The following is a 15,934-nucleotide window of genomic DNA, read 5'->3' on the forward strand; positions in this document are numbered from 1 at the left end:
CGCCTACCGCTTCTCTAACCTCTTCATAGCCGGCGTTGCAAAGCATTCATTCAACTTTTTCATTGCATCCCCTTCATCACTGTACGCGTCCTGTCCTGAACCCTTCCATCTCGACGTGATCATGAGCCATCTTCAACAACCTAGAGGCCAAGAAGCCTCGAGGGAAGAGCGAGGAATCAGCACGCCCAAGTTCCTTCTTATTCAACGTACTCGGTCTAGCAAGTCCAAGACGCCACAGATCGCGAAAGAGAAATAAAGTAAAGTAATCCATTCACACACACACACACACACACACACACACACAAATGCAACACGTGCCATTCTCTATACTTGAGACAGACAGTGTATTCCACGATCCACAAATCCGTGCTCGAGACGAAGAGTAACGCCGCAGTGACGAGTGAGGATGATGAAACGAATATATATATATATATATATATATATATATATTTCGTGTGCAGAAAGCTAGATATGCAGCAGCAGCTAGCGGGATCAAATCGTCCGCCCTGTCTGCCCTGATAAATACCTGACTACCTGATTGTTCCGCACACATACCGTGCCTGTATCGCGTGTACTCTGCATACAGTACCTAAGTAGATAGAAAGGTACCGTACAGAACCACCACTACCGCGATGACAACGCCCTGTTCCTCGTGCTTGGATGCAGGATAATGCAGATACGGTTAGAATGCAGGAAAGATGCAACAGAATGCAATGTGAATGTATGCTCGCTGCGCGCCCCGCCGCCTTGTGTTGGTGATGGATGGGAAGAAAGAATTTTCATCCCATCGCATCAGAGGTAGACACAGAAACACACACTCAACAGTATTGACGGACCACGTACTTCTTTCTATGGACTTATCCCATGTGTGCAAACCAGCCTTGATTCCCCTTCTCTTCCTTTCCATGGCTGGTCATCTTCCTGACCTGCTCTCCCAAACGCCTCCATGTGTCGACGACACAGGGATGAACAGAGAACCCCTCCTTAAACACAAACGCCTTCTTCGGCTTTACTCGTCGTCGTCAAGATTATATTGTTGCGCATAGGCGAGTTGTTACGTGCGTCTTCTGGAGGAATAGGAAGCATTGCAGCAGCAGCAGGATGAGGCAAACCCCCAACGACGATGGCGTCTTTGCTCTTTTTGTTACTGGCTCGCGTCGAGACGGGTTTCTTGGCTGTAAACTTGAGGGTTGGTTGCGGCTTTGCTGCTGCTGTGGCTGCTGCTGCGGCTTGTTTCTTTGATGCTGCTGTTGTTGGTTTCTTGCCTCCTGCTGCTGTTTTGGGTTTGGCCCTGGTCGCCCTTGTGGGTTTCTTTGCCGCTGTGGTTCCTTCTTCGCCTGTCGCTGGCGGCTTGGCTTTCGTGAACATTTCTGTGAGGTTCTTGACTGCTGCTTTGGTGGGGGCTTTGGTGGGCGTGTTCCTGGTTGATTTACTCGGTGCTCTGCTTCGCTTCTTAGACGGAGTTTCGAGAATCGTCGAGTCTTCGTCGTCGAACGAATCCTTGACAAACGACACGGGCATAACAGAATTCCTTCGGCTCGTGAGTGGTGTCGAGTTTGGTCTGAGTGGCGAAGTCATTGGGCGATCCACACTTTCGGGCTGCTTAAATGTTGGGTTGTGGTTGATGAGAACCTTGACATCGCCCTTGCGAGACGATGGCGTCGACATGACCTCTGAGTCCTGCTGGCGATCCCACTGGCCCAGCGCAGCGTGCCTTGCGATACTGTCACATTTGCCCCTCACAATGATATCCCAGCAGTCCTCGAACTCCTTCCCGGACGGTTCCGGGTCGTTGTTGATCCAGATCGCTACACCATCCTTCCGGTCTCTTACAGTGGCGCACATCTCCCTCACGATTCGTTTCACACCAGGTACTTTCAATGTAGTTCCGACAACAATAATAGCGTCAGGGCGTTTGCGCAAGTCCTCGCGGCAGACTCTGCCAATGGCTTCGTCATCAGGATTGTGTTCGTTGTACAGAACCATGCGCGGACGAAGCATGCCGACACCATGACTACGCTTTCCAGCCACCTCGGTTCGGACATGATTCAGCTGCTCACACTTGGCACATACAGGCGGTACAGGTCCATCGAACAGGTCCGATTCGAATTCTTTGGTGTCGTGACACTTGGAGCAGACCATTTTGTCAAGGCCACCGTGAAGCTGGACCGTTTTTGGCCATTTCCCGAACTCGTCCTTGGCAAGCGGGATCCGAGTTTTTAGTGGTTCCAGGGCGGTGTCAATCCCATCAACATTTTGTGAGTACAGACGAAGCAGGCGATCCTGTTGGGCAAGAGTAGCGAGCATGTGATGGAAGGGAGTAGGCTGGGCGACCTTTGTCATTTTCGACATTTCGCGCACCATATCATGGAAAGAAGAGGTAGACGAAGCATCCTTATAAACAACAGACGCGTCAAATAAGTCTTTTCCAGATCCTTTTAGGTTATGTTGGGCACGCAATGTCTTGAAAAGTCCTGTCGATGAACGGAAGTCGGGAACTGTTCATCAGAAAATCCTCCGGTCAGCACGCGTTTCAAGACGAGACTCGAGACAAAAAGGGCATGCAAATTCATAGTAACAACGTACTGCCAGCAGATACCGATATACCTGCACCAGCGACAACTACAATTTTCTGTCGCTTGTGTAAAACATTGAGTAAACGATCCAGCTGAGGCTGCTCCTCTGGGTCAATCTCGTCGCGTCGTAGATCCAGATACTCGGTGGTTCTTGGAGGCCTTTCGCTGACACGTCGCTTCTTCCGTGGAGGAGGCCCGTCTTTGTCCGAGTTCATGGCAGAAGAATCATCGGGACAGGGAGAGCCGGTCTGGGATGACTCCTGTGATCGTGGTGGAGTTGGCAGTTGCGAGCGTTCACAAAGAGGTTTGACAAACGATTCGGGCGTGCTAAGTCTACTCGGTGGTGAACTCAATTCAGAGTCGCTCTCGTTGAAGCAGACATAGCCTGCGTTGGCTGCAGCCATTGTGGTTGCTTATGGAAGGAACGCGTCGGTGGTGATGACGGTAGGGAAGGTACAAAACAGACAGCGGTGTGAAAACAACACTGCAGAGCGTACAGACGTGATTATAATATCCTAAATCGCATGTACAACATTCCAAGGGCAGGGCGACGGAGATGACACGCGACGATGCTAGCGAACGACGTGTTGGGTGGGCGTGGCTGGACGAAGAATTGAGACGACGACGTCGACGACGACAACGAAACGAAAGGGACGAAAGACGGAAGAGAGTAACGAACTCTCCGCTTCTGCTTCCCTGTCCCGGCTTTGAGGGATGATGGAGTGACACGAGCCGCAAAAGCCAAAGCCCGCACCAAACGTTGTTCCCTCCCGCTAGGCGCGCCTCACCACCTCAGCTTCTGTCTAGGCCGTCTGAGGTCTCTTCCACCCCTCCTCCCATTATTCCCTGTCGAGGCCGTCTACTGTACCCACTCAGCGTGGCTTCGCACTCCCCTCCCCATTCCGCACTGCCTGCTCGCTGTCCGCTCCGCACACACACAGGGAGCACAGACCTTATGCTTTGTTGTGACGGCATCACAAAACACGCCTGTTGCCTGCTTGGCATACAACCAACCAACCGGTCTAATTTCGTCGCAACGTCTGGGAATAACGAAACATCGCTTCAACGGGACTCCATCTTTTCGAGGCCGCCAGTTCCACTATTCGCTGCTGTACCTGCATATACGCAGGGTACAAAGAGACACCGTTGACATCGCTGAAGCGCAGCATTCGCAGATTAAGAAACCATTTCATATCGCTGAGCTAGAGAGAGGCCGACTAATCATTATATAAGAACATCCGTGGAGTCTGAAGCAGGCAACAACCACGATATTTACAACTCTCTTGCTGTTCTTGATTGAACATTTTACAGTTGATATCAACTGGTCGACCTCGCTTGCGCAAGTATATCAATCCTGTTGGGCATCATCTTTTCTACGGACTATACTGTGTTTGGATCTTGAGCTTCGTTGTGTAACTCACAAGCCTGGAGGTTTTGCGGATGCATCGCACAGAGCCTCTTTCCATACTTCGCCATTTGCTCGTGTCATCGTATACTTGACTGCTACCATTCTAGCTTCTTTCCCAGTGGCGCGGCAGCCACGTGCGATGCCCCTGATGGTCGAAGACCACACTATCATGGACAATATTGATGATCTGTTCGGTGACGGTGACAATGAAGATCTCAATGCGGCGCTTGCTGCAACATTGGACAGCGATACGTTAAGGCGGCGCGTGGAGGAGGCGCACAGAATTGGCTGCTGTCGGTAAGTCGTTCCATTGCTTATCGGTCCAATCTTCGGTCTCTAAATCACCAATTTACAGAAGACTGGCGTGGTCGAGGACTGGTAGTGTTGCACACATCCCTCGTGGTGGCCGCGAGATCACCATCAGATCACTGGTGCGCGATAGGACAACCGGCAAGTCAACACTCACGGATGGTACCTACAAACCTGTTCAAGCAGATGGCGATACTTGCTTCACACACATCGAATGGAGCATGCTCGGTAGCGAGCTGGTTGCCACGGATCAATTCGGTCGTCTTTACGTATACTCCATGACCCTAGCCTTGAATCGGTTACTTCCAAACAAATTGAGCTACACTGTTCCGCAAGATGACCTCAGTGCCGTAGTGGGGATTCGCTGGCTCTCTACCACATCAGGACCGCAAAGGGTAGGACTAATGCAGACAATGCTTGAAGTATGAGAAGAAATCTGACTTTTCTGAATAGGTGCCACTTATCGCCCCTTCGACCAAGGACGGTAACCGCTGGCATACTAGCATGTCACCGTACCAATATCAACACATCACCCATCCCTTCGAGGGTAGATCTGCATTCCTGTGTGTCACGCGAAACAACCATGTCAAACTCATATATCAACAACCCAGCCAGCCTTGGCAGGAAACGACGATGGAACTTGGGGAACTGAGCAGCTCGGGCGATCTACTCACGCATGCAAGCTTTGGAGAGGCTCAGGGTCAGCTTTTGCTAGTCACATATGATGCCTCCAATTGTCTCCGTCTGTACCGGGTACATATACTCTGGAACCAAGTGCAGGGTGATCCCCAACATGGCCAACCGCCGTCTGTGAATCCAACTTTGCGTGTCGCTCATACTCAACTGCTTGACCACGTGTTACCGCAGAGCGCGAGCGGAGCCGAACTGTCGCAGCTGTATATCCAGCCTGCAACGATAGGGGCTGAAAATGGTCACGTCCAGATCACCGCACTGTTCACGTGCCTACCAGACGACCAGCAGATGGGCCACGGAGCGAATAGCAGAGGCAGTGTGGTTGCCAGGTGGGAGCTGAAAGCGGCCGCAGTAGTCTTACACGAGGTGTTCAAGACACTGAAGCCTGGCACTGACAAGCTTATGCCCAGCAAACCCCGAGAGACTTTGCATAGATTGGAAGACACATTTGTGCCAAAGGTATACCTCTCAATGGACGACAATCTTTATCACAGCGTCTTCGCGTTTACATCTAGCGACGGCACCGTCGATTTTCGCAATAGGGCAACTATGGAAGTCATTGCACCTGACGGGGACAGCAATCGGGTCAGCAGTCTGCCCCAAGCGGGCTTTTCGTACATGACTTCCGAATGTACCGATATGGCTCTCTCACCCAGCGGCTGTGTATCGGCGATTGTCAAAGATGATGATAGCGTGCATATCCATGTTGCGGACTATGTACATGGCTGGACGGACGCCAAGGCTGATCATTTCCAGCCTCAGGCCGCCGTCGTGGCTTTGGCACGAGAAGTTGCTATTTTGTTCTGCCATAACCTTGGCAGTGATGACATTGTGGCTCTCCTTCCTCCTCATCTCGACCGTGGCCTACGTCGTCGATTCATCGCGGAACTCCTTAGGACACTGAGCAAGAACACGGATTACTCAATTGACGATGCTGCCAACAAAGACAAGGCAAAGGTCCTCAAGGATAACTTTCTCTTCAAGATTCTCAGCATGCAAATGATTCTTGCTTACGGTGAATATCCTGTTCGTCGAGACGTTCCAGGCAAATTAGCCTGGGCAATGCTCAACCTGCGAAGTCTAGCGTCGAACATTATGGCAACAATAACAATGAGTAGCAGCCCGTCTCACAGTCACCAAACACCCGATGCAATGATCTCATCGCGTGGACTGGTGAGATGGCATTTTGACCTTATGCACATGGTCTTCAACGATCTGTTTACTATTTTCCGCGCCGCCACATCCGCCTCCTCATCAGAGTCTTCGTCGACGGTGACCATCACCCGAGAATTCATCATGCAGCAAATTGCCGCCAACGGCGACACCCCCAGCATACACATTTTGCTACACTCCGCCCTACGCCACTTGCTCCGCTTCCTCGCCGAGATCGAGAAACTGTACTTTCAGCGCGCAGGTTCCTGCAAACAACTCGCGCGCGACCTGGCTCAACGGGCCGCAATCGCGGACATTGAAGGTCTTCTGACGAGCCATCTAGCATTCAAGCTACCTCTGTTCGAACAACTACTGCTCGAAATCGACGGCGCGGTACGGAAAGCATACACCGAGGCCGGCGTCGACGCCAGAGGTCGCAGTATCGCGGAACAGAGCATGCTTGTCGAAGGAGACATTCCGGAAGTGCTCGTGTCTGTTCTGCAGGGATTGTTTGAGAAACAGCTGCCGCAGATGATGGAGAGAGTGGATGGAGTCAAGATCTTCACTACGGAGACGTCGTGGCTAGGATTTGGCGGTTCCGCATCCGCGACGGCAGACGACGAGGAGCAGAGGCGAGCAAAGAAAACAGGCAGGGTCGTTGATATTATCCGGAAGGTGGAAGTACCGCTGAAGGGCTTGTCTACTGATGGGAAGAAGCATGGTCTCAGGACGTGCAGACGGTGTGGAAGCCATGTCGAGGATCTCTGGGAGGACAGGACGCTCTTGCCTTGGGTCATGAGTAGCCAAAGGGCGTGTATATGTCTCAGTCCGTGGGTGGTGTGAAGGACATTGTTGGATTCGTTTCATACCCAACGGTATGATATGCACATGATATGCATCAAGCGCCTAGCGATATACCAGCGATGTCTTCAACCTTTCCGTTGCCGACTTCATATCCTCATTTCAAGACAAACTCCATGATCATACAACCTTCCCTTCCCACCACCATAACTCAACCTCAACAAAAGAGCCAAGAGACAACTTACTTCTTAGCAGACTCCCCGCCCTCCCTCTCCATGCCCTCACACCCAGCCACCTTCCCCGCGACCTCCTCGAATTTTCCGAACCCCTGCGTCGACGCATCACGGTTTGCACCCGCGGTTTTCATGGCGTCCACACCGGCCTTGGTGTCCTGCGCGCCAGAGTCCTGCCATGCTTGCGAGGAGGTCAGGTTGCCTATTGCGCTCTGTTTCAGAGGTCAACAACAACAACAACAACAACAACAACCACAACAACTTGTCTCTGCCGAATGAAGGAGATAAAGGTATTAGGGAAGGGGAACGGGAGGGGACTCGCCTCTGCTGCGCCTTTGACGTATTGTGCATGTCCGCCGATCAGGGAGGGGGTTTCGTTGCTGTTGGCGTTGGACGACATTGTTTCTTTCTTGCTTGTCTCTTCTTTCTTTTTGAGAGGGCTATGTGTGGTGGAGTTTTGCTGTTCGATGATAGGTTCTTGTACACAGTAGTGGTAGTGGATTATGGTATCGTAGTAGAGCAGCGAGATATAGTAATGGAAGGATAAGGTAAGGTGAGATATCGATGATGGAGAGTGAGTAAGGTATGTTCGCTGACGTCACCACGTACTCATTATGCGGGGCGTGAGGATCTGTGGCTGGAGCTCTGTGGCTGTGCGCCGCGATCTTGGAGATCTTCGTTCGGAGCCTCATGCTTGTGGCTTTGCTCTGTTTGGATCTGGACCTGTGGCGCATGGCGGAATTCAGTATAACTCACCTTGCCTTAGGTTCATGTGTATGGAAACGTGTGTAGGACCTGTGTATGCTTCTTTCTTGTTTTCGATAGTATGCGAAATCTGGGGATAATCGCACACTCATTGGACGTGTTGGTCGCACTTGGATATCGTAGGCGGGCATGTGGATATGAAAGAATGTGATATAATAACTAAAAGATCGTTACAAGGACAAATACATTTCTGCTCGAACCGGTCCTGTTCTCTCTGATGGAAAGTCATAATCATCATGCCTTCAACTCCTCGACCGTGATTTCCTCTGCCGTCTCATCAAACAGATTCGACGCCATCTCTTCAAAGCCCAGTTTCCTCTCTTCCTCGCCCATGTTCCCTATTCGACAAAAAGCGAAATACACCACACTGCTCAGCACACAGGTCAACAGCCACCCAAGCTGATAAACTCTGACCCATCCCTCGGGGACATCTCGTCCGAAACTCTTAGTAAACCCCGGAATAGGCCACACGACAGAAAGAAGATACGCGAACGCCGCTCTCCAGCTGATCCCGGCCGTGTACCAGTATCGCGCGTTCTTCTCTGCAGTATAAAGGTCCCTGATGCAGATGTTTCCCTTGCGGACGACGAGATAGTCAGTCAATACGATGCCGACCAACGGCCCGAGGAAGATGGAATAGCCGCCCAGAAACGTCAGGAAGGACTTTGCGGAAACAAGAATCTTCCAGGGACAAATCACCAGGCCGAGGATGTAGGAAATGTACATTCCGCGTTTGATGTTGACGTAGCGCGGTAGAAGCAGGGTCGTGTCCGCGCCCCAGGGGATCACGTTGACTCTGCAAAGATCGCGATTAGTTGAGAATTGGCAGAGAATGCAGCAGGTAAGATGCAAACACACCCGAGATTGCTCGCGAAGATAGACAACAGGAAGCCCATGGACACAAGCGCGATGCCAGTCCTCGATCCTGCGCTCCAGTATCTGTCGAGGATAGCACCACACAAGTCCCAAGGATTCCAGTACGTCTTTCCCCAAGCACTCTTTATGGCAGAAGTGGCAAAGATACCAAGTGTTGCACAAAGAGTGTTTCCGATCGGCAAAGCGAGCAGTTGTGACCAGAAAGGCGCGTTGGGCGTGGCGGCGTATCGGGCTAGATCAGGCTGATTGACGATACTTGTCGAGGTCTTACCCATGAGTGAATTCACTCCTGACAGCATTACCCATGCCAGAGCAGAACCTTTGATTGGGTCCTTGCCGAATGAACCAGCTGCATGAGATTTGTCTTTCAAGATGCAGAAAATGAAAAGACCAATCACCACAGGCGGCAAGATGAATGATTTGGCTGTGTAGAGAAAACGTATCTTGGGTACAGGAACGGCAAGCAGAGGCAGCGAAAGGATCCAAAAGAGAAGTACGCCAATCAACTGTTGTACAGTAATGTCGCTACTCTTGGGGATTGAGCTGGTCAGGTTAGCGAACGAATGCCCAAATATTGCTCGCAACAAGACAGCCGTGAAGAAGCCTCCCTGAGCAATCTGGACACCGACCCAGATCGTGCCGACGAGCACTCGAACCAACACAGGAAAGTAAGCGCCTATCATGCCCCAAGGCACTCGTTGGGAAACAGGAAACCCAAAGTGGTAGACTGCAGCACTGCGAGAATGCATAACCATACCAATAGCACCGAGCAAATGTGCGATGAACACGCAGATGATGGCTTGCCACCAATTGAGACCGATGGCAATCATTGATGAGCCAGCTAGTCCAGGGTCAATAAGACACACAAGAAAAGGCACTGGCAAGTCTACTTACCAGACCATACACCTGTACTGAAGCCATACGACCACCAGAACATGGCATAGTCATACCAATGCCACGTCCAGTCCTTCTTCGGACTGATGTCGAGGTCTTCGTTGCTCCATCTGTTACGAGCCGCTAGTTGTCCTGTGGCGGACTCTTTGGTCTCCATTGCGCTCAAGAAAGCGTCTTTACTTGAGAAAGCATGTTGGATGGCAGCAGTGCGTGCACGGAAACGAGCCTGAACAGCCATGACTGGGAGTTTCCTTCGCGCGATGCAGCCATGATCAAGCAGTCTGTAGCAAACATATGTATGCCGATGCTTCAAAATCTATCAGTGTTCGGTTGAGAGATAGGCGGTGACGGATGGTGTACAAATGTTGTACTTCTCGATAAGAGGTCCTTGACTTTCGGGTGAGATATGGACGAGCTGAGCAGCCGACAAGATCAGGCCGGGCAAGGGCAGTGTCCTCTTCCAGCCGCCATCCTCACCATGCATTGTAGTCTGCGCATGCCAATCGGGCATGTAGTTAATTCGGTTCAAGATCTCATTAGATGGGAGTCCAAATATGCATAAACAGGTATCGTGATGGCTCGCGTACGAAAGAGTCATAGTGGTATGTATACCGAGGATATCATGACTCGTGACTATATTGTGACCTCGAGATAGGCCTATGTATGCTCGCCCGGTCAATCCTCCAGCGATAAGCTTAGCGTATTTCAGAGGTCAAGCTGGAAAGCAAGTTGAGGGGGACCACTGTATTCGTATCGCTAAAGTAGAGCAATGACTATCATGAATGGGTGGCGTGAATCGAGGTCCCCCACTCCTCATGGCTTTATTATCAGCATAACTTCCAAAAATTGGACCAACATAATTCCTCGCAGCGTTTGACGAACGGTAGTTGTATCGAGTTCCAGACTGCAGTCATGGCTCCAGGTGCACTCCTCCCCGATCAAGGGACGGAGACAGAAGCAGAATACATCACCTTTCACGCTGCCAAGGGTAAATCAACCCGTCCAGTCCTCAAGGGCACGCAAGCAAAGAAGACATTCGAAAGTATCCCTCAGGTAGACTTCAGCAAGATGTATTCTGCCAACTTGTCTGATCGTCAAGCACTCGCGCAAGAAGTCGGTGCTGCGTTCAAAGAATCTGGGTTCCTGTATGCATGCAACCATGGCATTTCGGAGGAACTGCAGCGGAAGACCTTTGATGTCATCAAGCAGTTCTTCGAGCTGCCGAAGAGTGAGAAGATGAAGATACATATCAACAAGAGTCCTGCTATTAAGGGGTACGAAAATCTTCTGGAAACCAAGTTGGATGATAGCACACGAGGAGGTAGGTTGTTGCTGCGCACATTGCATAGTGAGAACAGAGATTGAAAGTGACTTACTCGAGAACAGACCTAAAGGAAGCCCTCAACTTCGGCGAAGATCCAACTGAACCGGAACAAACCTGTCCTCCAGACTTCGACTTATCATATTATCCCGAGAACGGAACATTGCCTCTAAACCAATGGCCCGACAATCCCCCCAACTTTCGGTCTGTGTACTACCAATACCACGCGGCCCTGATGACCTTCTCAAAGCAGTTGCTGCACATCATAGCTCTGTCACTGGACCTACCAGAAGACCACTTCGATCACATGGCTCGGTTCCCCATGGCTGGTCTGAGACCATTGCATTACCCTCCTCAGGAAGCCAGTACGGATATAGGACTGGGTGCTCACGCAGACTACAGCTGGTTTACACTCGTCAATCAACTCACGCCGACTCCGGCGCTGGAAGTCCTGAACCACAACGGCCAATGGGTATCCGCGCCACCGATCAAGAACACGCTCGTAGTGAATGTTGGCGACTTCCTCGAAAGAGCCACGAACGACGTCTTCGTCTCGACGGTTCATCGCGTTGTGAACAAAACGGGACAGGAAAGATATTCGTTGCCTTTTTTCTTTACGCCTAGCCACGATGTCATGATCGAGACTGTGCCGACTTGTTGGGGAGAGGGCAGGAAGAAGGTGTATGAGGATGTTAATGCTGGCGCGTGGCAGCGCGAGAGGCTGTTCAGGGCGAGGTATAAGCATCCTGCTTCGATTGCTGCGAGAGCAAGAGGCGATATTTGAATTATTTGTACGCGAAACATTATCAGTATGACCTTTTGGTGACAGTACTTCAGATGGTTGACACTAAGTAGTGAAGATCTAAACTCTTGATCTGACGCGAAGTGTATTGCCGGCACTATTGACGGAACGCTAGTGGAGAAAGAAATACAGGCGATGACTATGACAGTAAAGGAGCATCCATCATCTTAAGATGAAAATTACAGATCTTGCTTCCTACCTTAAATCCGGAGTATTCAATGGTGATCAAGCTCAAAAACCAAAAGGAAAAAGTAATGGAATCACTAACCTCAAGATCACAAGTCAGACAGCGACCCTGTCCACAGCCTCCATGTCTGTCTTGAGAGCAACAAACCACTTCTACAATGATGAAACCCAGTATTGACATTATACTTCGCTTCTTGTTCAAGATGTCGACATCCGCTCGACTATCGAGGTGTAGGAGGAGAGGGAGAAGGGGTGGTAAATTGCTTGTAGACAACCTCGTGCACAACTTCTTGATTTGCTGATTTGATTTACGACTCAGTAGCGCGTAACGAGAAGTTGACAGACTTGTCCCGTACAATTCCATCACACATGATACAGGAACAGTACAGATACGAATGGGCAAGGTGGATTCAGTGAAATTCAAGGCTTCGATTTTTCTGCAAAATTCCGTCGCTGGATAGACAAAATACTACCCAGGACATAAAGCTCACTGTAAATGCATCTGCCTGTTGACTCATGGGCGAGAACGACTTTGCATGAGCAGAGGTCACTAATCACTGGTTCCAGTGTTTCCATGCTGTCACCTGTAGCACCAACCCCACCCTTAGACATGTCCTTTTCCCTTTTGTCCATCCAGCATAGCAACAGGCAGACAATGATCGCGACGCCGAAATAGAGCAGCGGAAAGGACGGAGAGTGCGGATGATCAGAAAACAATAGGATAAGACGAGGCCAGGGCATTGCACACGCCATCCAGCTCTCCAGCGTTGGCTGGGAAAGACGCGCATAGCAGATGCTCTATTTAGGCCCCATACGATAACAGTACAAATCCCACAAGCCATGCATGTGAAAGACAAGTACAGAAATAACAACAATTTATTGTTGCATAAAGCCCGAATGAATCCTGATAGTCCATAGCTTATCTGCATAGCTAGTTCGTCATCATCGTACAGCCGGCGTTGCATCGCGGGAGAATGGTAAGGTTGGGTACAGATTTAGTCGATTTGTTATTGCTGGTGTTGTTGTTGTTGCGAGTATGGTGGGGTGGGAAGGGGTGCTGGACATTATCCAGGAAAAAACAGAAAATGTCAGAACGCCATAAACGCCATGCCATCACAGATGCTTGTCTGCGAGGATGTCTTTCCCAGAACGCCAATGAACAAACGATGATGGTGATGTTGATGATGGTACGCTGCAGGTGGAGATCGTGAATTGAATGTGTTGGCACAGCTAGCCTCACTCATGCTACTGCCCATGGCTGATAGACAGGTCGAGCTCACTCAGCAAGGCATAATACTGCTCAGCCTGCTAGATCTGGGGAGTATCGCCACCGTTGGCGGCGATGTTATCGAGGTAAACCGGGGCGAATTTCTTGGCCCATTGGCGTAGGACGATGGAAGCTAGAGGAACTCGTCAGCGATTGTTGTTGGTGTGTCGAGCAATGACTTGCAAAGCTTACCCTTGAGAAACTTCTTGCTGGCGTATTTGCGGAAGAAGGCGTCGTGCTGGACAGGACCGTAGAGGTAGTCCACCATTAGCTTGAAGACAGGCTCAATCTCCTGCTCGGTGTAACCGGCGTACACGGCGAGAGTGGCATCCTAGTCATTGTCAGCAAGGGTAAGCACAGGAAACAAGAGTCGGGACATACCCATTCACCACGATCCAGAACGAGACGAGCAAGGTACATGGCGGCGGCAGCAACGTGACTTGGGGGATATTTGATGAAACGGTAATCAAGGCAGCCAATCTCGAGGAGGTACTTGCCCAGAGTACGAGTCTGGATGTCGTAGTTGTCGGCTTTTGAGATTCTTCGGAGGAAGTTCATGGGGTTGGGATAGCTCAAGTCATAGTCCAGAGCGGCAAGGACGAAGCGCTCGGCGGAAAGGATCTCCTGCTCGGTGAAACCATCGTCGGCGACGTGACGGAAGTTCTGAACGTGAGGAGAGAGAACCTCCTCGTACTTGGAAGCGATGAACATGGCAGTGACACCGACGAGCTGGAGACGGTCGAGCTGAACGACTTTGGTGGACAGGAAACGGTCGATGATGTTGACGGCAAGGAACAGGGTTTCGGGAAGGAGGCGGAAACGGGTGTGGACCTCGAGGAGCCAATCGACGAGAATGCCGCGCATCTTCCACTCGAGCTCACTCTGGCTGTCCATGTAGTCTGGGTTGGGCTGGGTGGTGATCTCGAGCTCCTTCATGTAGTCAAAGATCTCGTGGACGTATTCGGCAACCATCAGCGGGTCGTCAAGATCCTCCGAATCGAGGTCCTTTGCTTCCCGGGCAAGCTCCTCCAGAGTCTTCTCCAACGGGAGATTGAGCTCGACCTCTTCCTTGGGCGTGGTGCTCTCGACTCTGACCTCTTCCTTGACGGTGCGCTTAGCGACCGGAGCAGCGTTCTCCGACACTGCCTCTTCCTCCTCTTCCTTGAGTGCCTTGGTCGTGTTCCTCTTCTTGGTGGCATTGCCAGCGACACCAGAGCCGCTGGCCGGTCTCTTCAGGTCGGCAGCAGCGACGTTGTTGGTGGCCTTGTTGGTCAGAGCAGTGCGTGTCGACGTGGTCCTGGTGGGCTTCTGGATGCCAGTTGGTTTTTGCGCCAGAGCAAGCTTGCCCTTACCGGCAGCAGCCTTGGTGTCGAGAGTCTCATTCTTGGTAACATTGCTGACGTCGCCGAGGGCGGCGCGCCTCCTGGTGGGTTGAGTGGCAGCAGCAGTGGTGGTTGTCGTGGTCGTGGTTGCCGCGCGCTTGACGCCAAGAGCAGCCTTCTTCGGTGGGTCGCCGGCGTTGTTTTCCAGTGCGGCAGCCTTTGCACGCGTCAAACGAGTAGTCGTGGCAACATTCTCGTCGTTTTCATTCGTCACGGCACGTCTGACAGCTCTGGCCTATGGGTAATACAGTCAGTGGAAGAACAGGCGCGTCTCGGGTGACTCTGAGGTCTGTTTGCATATATGCTGGGAGTGTGGACTCTGCCGCGAGGCACGATACGTACTGGAGGCATTGTGACGAGTGAGTGATCGAAGCGACAAGTAAATATTGCGCTACGTTCAGATGAAGATGCTGAAGGAGGAATTGTTAGTAAGTGAAGGGCCAAGGTGAAGGTGCTGCGATGTGGGCATCTATATGTGAAGAGAGAGAGAGTGTTAGCGTCTCAAAACAAACACGTCCCAATCGGGCAATGGAGCGAGGATCACGCACACAATAAACGTGATATAAGGTCGACTATGGGCTCAAAAGATGCGAGAGAGCGGCTCGAGTGAGTCAAGATGAATTCGAGGGAATACAGGGCGTGATGATGGGGGGTAGCACGCGCTGCAGACGGTATATGATGGCTCAAAACAAACAGGGCGCCGAAGATGTTGATATTGAGGTGTAGGCGGATGAAACGAGCTCGAAGGGACCGACCAAGGTACTCCTCACTAGTGGAGAGAGATCGAGGAGGGAGACAGGGAGTTGTCGAGGTTAAAAGTCGAGGCTGGAGAGGTTCAAAGAGAATGTTGATGTTTGAAGGACAAAAGCCGGAAGAGGCTCTTTCTGTGTGTCTCTCACTCACACGCAACGCACAGCAGCAGTCCTCTTAGTGTCAGTCTTGATGCTGCGCTGCTGAGTGCACGGTTCGGTCGCGTTGTGCAACTGCTGCAGGCAAGGCTGTTTTGGTGCACAACTCCAATTCGCGAACTGGACGCGGTACGGGTGCAGAGTGACGACAGTTTCCAACCTCCCGTTTCATTAATTGTATACCTAAGGTACCTTACCTTACTTTATGTCGGCATAGTCGCCTTATTCATTTCCATTAGTCTAACGCATCTTCACTCCTTCACAGCGACTGCAGTACTACTAATCTCACAATGAGCCAGAGTCAAAAGCTTAGTTTAAGACGCAGAAACAATTCGCCAGATGTGCCCGTGTGTGCGTGTGT

General features: G+C 51.2%; 6 protein-coding genes across 7 annotated transcripts; 2 read left to right on the plus strand and 4 right to left on the minus strand.

The window, feature by feature from the left end:
* Window positions 1–984: 984 nt before the first annotated feature.
* On the minus strand, window positions 985–2,980 carry AAFC00_005460 (uncharacterized protein; the record flags this gene model as incomplete). The annotated part of the gene is made up of 2 exons (XM_069345245.1): window positions 985–2,498; window positions 2,587–2,980. 2 exons carry the CDS (start codon window positions 2,978–2,980, stop codon window positions 985–987), a joined length of 1,908 nt encoding a protein of 635 aa, XP_069203074.1.
* Window positions 2,981–4,123: 1,143 nt separating this feature from the next.
* Window positions 4,124–6,981, plus strand: AAFC00_005461 (uncharacterized protein; the record flags this gene model as incomplete). Of its 2 annotated transcripts, none has more annotated exons than XM_069345247.1 (3): window positions 4,124–4,281; window positions 4,340–4,688; window positions 4,747–6,981. In XM_069345247.1, 3 exons carry the CDS (start codon window positions 4,124–4,126, stop codon window positions 6,979–6,981), a joined length of 2,742 nt encoding a protein of 913 aa, XP_069203075.1. The 2 variants fall into 2 exon arrangements, with proteins under 2 accessions (XP_069203075.1, XP_069203076.1); XM_069345246.1 differs by having other exon boundaries at window positions 4,154–4,281.
* A 199-nt stretch (window positions 6,982–7,180) lies between these two features.
* On the minus strand, window positions 7,181–7,572 carry AAFC00_005462 (uncharacterized protein; the record flags this gene model as incomplete). The annotated part of the gene is made up of 2 exons (XM_069348246.1): window positions 7,181–7,384; window positions 7,495–7,572. 2 exons carry the CDS (start codon window positions 7,570–7,572, stop codon window positions 7,181–7,183), a joined length of 282 nt encoding a protein of 93 aa, XP_069203077.1.
* A 599-nt stretch (window positions 7,573–8,171) lies between these two features.
* On the minus strand, window positions 8,172–9,945 carry AAFC00_005463 (uncharacterized protein; the record flags this gene model as incomplete). Its single annotated transcript, XM_069345248.1, has 3 exons — window positions 8,172–8,733; window positions 8,796–9,654; window positions 9,708–9,945. The coding sequence occupies 3 exons, from the start codon at window positions 9,943–9,945 to the stop codon at window positions 8,172–8,174; spliced, it is 1,659 nt and encodes a 552-aa protein (XP_069203078.1).
* A 674-nt stretch (window positions 9,946–10,619) lies between these two features.
* On the plus strand, window positions 10,620–11,812 carry AAFC00_005464 (uncharacterized protein; the record flags this gene model as incomplete). Its single annotated transcript, XM_069345250.1, has 2 exons — window positions 10,620–11,028; window positions 11,094–11,812. The coding sequence occupies 2 exons, from the start codon at window positions 10,620–10,622 to the stop codon at window positions 11,810–11,812; spliced, it is 1,128 nt and encodes a 375-aa protein (XP_069203079.1).
* Window positions 11,813–13,324: 1,512 nt separating this feature from the next.
* AAFC00_005465 (uncharacterized protein) lies at window positions 13,325–15,016 on the minus strand (the record flags this gene model as incomplete). Its single annotated transcript, XM_069345251.1, has 4 exons — window positions 13,325–13,416; window positions 13,476–13,614; window positions 13,665–14,900; window positions 15,008–15,016. The coding sequence occupies 4 exons, from the start codon at window positions 15,014–15,016 to the stop codon at window positions 13,325–13,327; spliced, it is 1,476 nt and encodes a 491-aa protein (XP_069203080.1).
* Window positions 15,017–15,934: the final 918 nt, after the last annotated feature.

The sequence above is a fragment of the Neodothiora populina genome (assembly GCF_041146345.1).
Source record: "Neodothiora populina strain CPC 39397 chromosome Unknown canker_contig_5, whole genome shotgun sequence".
In the NCBI taxonomy this organism is placed as follows: Eukaryota; Fungi; Ascomycota; class Dothideomycetes; order Dothideales; family Dothioraceae; genus Neodothiora; species Neodothiora populina.